At 46.8% G+C, this 4621-nt stretch overlaps 1 protein-coding gene across 1 annotated transcript; it reads right to left on the bottom strand.

Moving 5' to 3' along the window:
* Nucleotides 1-134: 134 nt before the first annotated feature.
* LOC124646494 (protein phosphatase inhibitor 2-like) lies at nt 135-2130 on the bottom strand. Its single transcript, XM_047186601.1, has 4 exons — nt 2045-2130; nt 1236-1351; nt 972-1139; nt 135-415 (listed from the first exon to the last, which is right to left on the bottom strand). Exons 1-4 carry the CDS (start codon nt 2047-2049, stop codon nt 225-227), a joined length of 480 nt encoding a protein of 159 aa, XP_047042557.1. The 5' UTR covers nt 2050-2130; the 3' UTR covers nt 135-224.
* Nucleotides 2131-4621: the final 2491 nt, after the last annotated feature.

Raw genomic sequence — 4621 nt, 5'->3', positions numbered from 1 at the left:
GTACACAAGAGCGTCTGCCTTGGAGTTGTTGTGGACCCTAGTCTTTTGCTGGAAGGATGTTCCTTGTTTTAGGTTATTTTAGTTACAATGTGATCCTCTCCGCCCTATATCTCTCTCAGTTGGTGTGCCTAGTGTCAACGAAGGGCGTGTGGAATTAGGTGTCGGTGTGCAAAACAAGGATTCAGCAATACACACAGAGCAGGCACCAGCTGCACGCTCGTTGCTCATTCTTGAGGTGATGACTGTTTGTCCTTATCGCATGCCGCCTTCTCTCCAGCTGTCTTGTTTTGGGTGTTGTTTGCCCCTTCTTCGACCAGAGATCCAGAGCGCATTAGTTCCTTGACCTTCCGGAATTCATCGTAGTGAGCACGGCGATGATCGTTAAAACTCACAGATCCTTTGTCACCTTCTGAGTCTGCATGAACACCAACACATCACTTGTTCAAAATAGCGCCCTGGACTTTGGTTATAAGCTTATTATACCCAGTATAATGATAAAATATATCTTAGAAAAGCGCTGTGAAAGCTTTAGGAAAGCTAGGAAACTGAGAACAGCTATATGAGTGGTCATTAGTTGGATCACTTATGGACTTCATTGCAGAAAGTTTGATACCATAACAGTCCCTGTACCATAACATGGAGTTACATAACTCAACTTGTAAAATAGATTGCACAGTGGCAAATGCTGATTTACTCTAGAAACTAACCATCAAACAGGTAACACCTCATGTAGTAACAGCTATATACATTCTTGATTTGTCATCACAATCTTGAACTAACACGTGGCATAACCTTTGAAGACTAATCATCCATGCAGTCACTCGAAAAACAACTTAGTATTTTCACTATAAAGCAAGTGACAAAAATTTCTCTCGTTTAAATCAACTCAAATGGAGCAGAACAATGTAATAGAAAATTACTGTAAGCAGAATAACCACATCAAAATGGCAACTGAGCAAGAAGCTACCAACCATCATCGTGTTCCATGGTATCTGCATCATCATCTGAGGTTGCCCAATCATCATCCTTTGAATCATTTTTACTCGAAGAAGCCACACCATTTAAAGCAGTTAAAATAGCTTCAGCATTAGCAGTCTCCTCTAGACACTTGTCGAACGGGCGTGTTGGTGATAGTGACCCTAGACAGCAAGTAGTAGAAGAAATGTTCAGCTCTTGCACATTATGAACAATAACGGTGGTCAGGTTAGATAAGATAAAGGCAACAAGATATATACCATCATCATCTATCATAGGGTGATAGGGTGTCTTGGGCTCAGTTATCTTCTGCCTCGCTGGCTTGTTTGATTCAATCTCATACAGATTGTCCTCATTCCATTTCACACGATTAGAGCTGGAAACAAAAAAAGGTCGAATTAATGGAAGCAAAATCAAGCAACTTGAGTTCTAGCTCACACTTATGCAGTCAGTTCAATCGTTTCTTTACCTCTGTATCGTAGCGCAGCAATTTGTGCCAAAAAACATGGTTTCATGCGTATATGCAAAACCATAAATAATGCAAATGGGTCTACAAAATCAAATTCATTTTTTCCAAGGGCCATATCCCTGTAGATGTCAATAGCTAGTCCGTATCCGGTTTAAGCATGCAACAGAGCAATGATGTTTTCCAAGTCTTCATAGTACCATCACATGCAAGAGCCAAATTGGGAATTTTGTATTCCCCTTAGACAGATAGCTCTACAGTTTACCATTTAACGTAAACTGGGACAGAGGGGGTAAACCAGTTCCCTATAGGAACTTTAGTTTACCACGAGATGCTGCAACTAAAAAATGAATTTTATATTCCTCAGCACTTATCAAACACATTAACTGATCACTTGTTTACAAGATGATACACAAAAAATGAGATTATGCTCTATCGTTGTGCTAGTCCAGAGATAATATTTGAAACAAGTCCAGTTAAGTAATGTAGTAACTAAGAGTCTGAAACCGAATAGATAAACCGCGCATATCTGAACAAGTCAGTATGCACCATATCTTTCAAACAGGTTCTTATTGATTCAAAGGAGGAACTAAGACTACTAACCTCATGCTTTAAGATTGCTGCACAATTTTGACAAAGCAACTCTGTTGAAGGCTTGATACCAGATAACACCACACCAACTATTTTAGAGCATCTCCAGTCGCGTCCCCCAAACCGTCCCCCAAAGGGATTTGGGGCGCGCCGGACAAAAAAAGCGTTCCAGCCGCGTCCGCCAAAGCCCTTTTTTGTCCGGCGCGCCCCTATACGGTGTCCGGCGCCCCGAGCCCGTCCCCGTCCCACAGGGGACGCACCGGGGACGCCGGACACAACGAAAAGCGAGGCGGGGAGTGGCGGGGCCGACCCGTCGGCCGGCACAATTAATTTAAACCTAACCGGTCGCCTACCTCGCGACGGAAGTTATTGGCGCGCAGCCGACGGTGCGCTTCCCGCGAGAGGGCGCAGCCGACGCGTCCCGTCGCGTCTAGCTCGCGTGTCGGCGTTAATGAGCGCCACCGCTCCTCCGCCCCCCTCCGGCCTATAAAAAGGGGCGCCTCTCATCGTCCCTCTCACACACAAACCCTAGCGCCTCTCTCCCAAACCCTAGCCGCCACCATCTCTCAACAAGACTCGACGCTATGTCTGGTAGAGGCGGAGGCCGACCTCGCGGCCGCGGCCGTGGTCGTGGTCGTGGCCGCGGCATAGCTGAACGCTCGCCGGTCGCCTCCCACGCCGTCGTCTTCATCGTCGGAGATGGACGTGGAGCCGGACGTCCCGTTCGAGTTCGTCCACGTCCTCAAGGGCGACCCGCGCGGCATCCAGCAGGCTGCCGGACTCCTTCGCCGAGTACGTCGGCGGCGTACGCCCGCGCACGATGCATCTGCGGGAGCATTCGTGCGGCTACCGCCGGTGGATCGTCAAGGCGATCTACGACGCGCGCGGCAAGATGTACCTCAACATCGGGCTGGGAGAAGTTCGCGCGCCACCACAGCCTCGAAGCCGGCTTCATCCTCGTGTTCTCCTACTTCGGCAACAGGGACATGAGCGTCAAGGTCTTCGACGAGAGGCGCCGCCTCCGGGACTACCACGTCGACGGGACGACGACAGCACCGACGAGGAGGACGACCGAATGAGTGTTGTTTCTTCGCAGCGAATACGTGCACGGAGGTTTCCGCCTGTTCGCCTCATCGGTAGAACCAACAAGGGCACCATCCTCCCGCTGGATTTTCCAGCTTAGGTGACTGGGTGTGCCCTCGAGTGTTCTTTCTTAGCAGCGAACACACGAAACCTTCGATGCACGGCCTAGTTAGGTTTAGTTTCTTTGCAATATTTTATATTTGTGTCCACCATGGTTCAAACTATGTATTAGTTTGTGGAAAACCATGTTCCAAACTGTGTTTTCGTGTAAACCACGTTCCAAATTATGTATTAGTTTGTGGAAATTGAAATAAAAATGCCAGAAAAATTATTTTAAATGTTTGGGGGCGGCGTTTGGGGGACGCGGCTGGGGAGCGACGTCCCCCAAACGCGGCACGAACGAAACACGTCCCCCAAACGCTCGATCCGGCGCGGTTTGGGGGACGGTTTGGGGGACGCGACTGGAGATGCTCTTAGCTTTCATGCAGAAAGAGAACTGTCAGACAGTCAGAGTAAATCGGACAAAGATGACATGTTTAGGAATGACTATCAGAAAACTACACATTTGAGCTTGCATTTGACAAAAGTACACATACTCTGCAAGAATATTTCAATAACGCAAACATTCACTGATCCGTATTATATGAGATCGAATCTAGCCATCTCATAGTATAATTGACATGTGTGAGGAGAGAGACAACAAATGACCAGACGGCAGGCGGCAGCCAGAGGCTATGCTTTTCTTAATCAAAACAAATGTGCAGTTTTCACTGAATCATACTTGTTCTATTACAAATACACAAAACGTGGCACAGTAGATAAGCAACTTTGCTACATGGCATTGTAAAATGAGAGCGATTGCGCATGACACGGAAATGGTGGAAATCGGTTACAGCTACTATACTAGTATTGCAATGGCCAGCAAGAGGTGTGCACAAACTGCCTAATTTAATTTTCCTTTCATCCTCCTAGCACAGCTGCTGAAGAACAAGCAGTCCTCGATCGGCATCGCACCAGCACACATTGCTGCATAATTGCTCTTCGCTGGACTGGTCGCCTTGCCTTCCTACAAGCAGCCCTCGGCGAAGGCCAAACATGAGATCGCCAGGCGTGATGATGCTCAATAAAGGCAGTCTTAGTTCGCTGCTGGGCGTGCTCCAATCTGGCTTGATGGCGGAGAGGAGAAGTCGCCAAGCCAAGGAGAGGGATTTTTTTTTTTTTGACGTGCGGAGAGAGGGATTTTGACCAGGCAGAAAAATCTGATGGATTTTGACTCGAGACACTGATTAGAGATTTGATTTTGTGTATAAAAGTATTACAGTACTGATTTAATATATTACTAGGATTTTTACTCAGAAACTAGTCGATATGTTTCTGCAAACGTGCACATCTGGTTAAGACGCCAAGGTAAAAAAAAAAAAAGGTTTCGGTCTCTTTCAGAACAGAGATTCTCAACAGATACTGTCAAAATAAGGCAGATTATCTTGATTGTCAGCTCACTGCAAA

This window comes from Lolium rigidum, chromosome 4 (assembly GCF_022539505.1).
Source record: "Lolium rigidum isolate FL_2022 chromosome 4, APGP_CSIRO_Lrig_0.1, whole genome shotgun sequence".
NCBI classification, from domain to species: Eukaryota; Viridiplantae; Streptophyta; class Magnoliopsida; order Poales; family Poaceae; genus Lolium; species Lolium rigidum.
The sequence above is the reverse complement of the archived record's forward strand: the minus strand, read 5'-3'. Positions and strand labels throughout refer to the sequence as shown.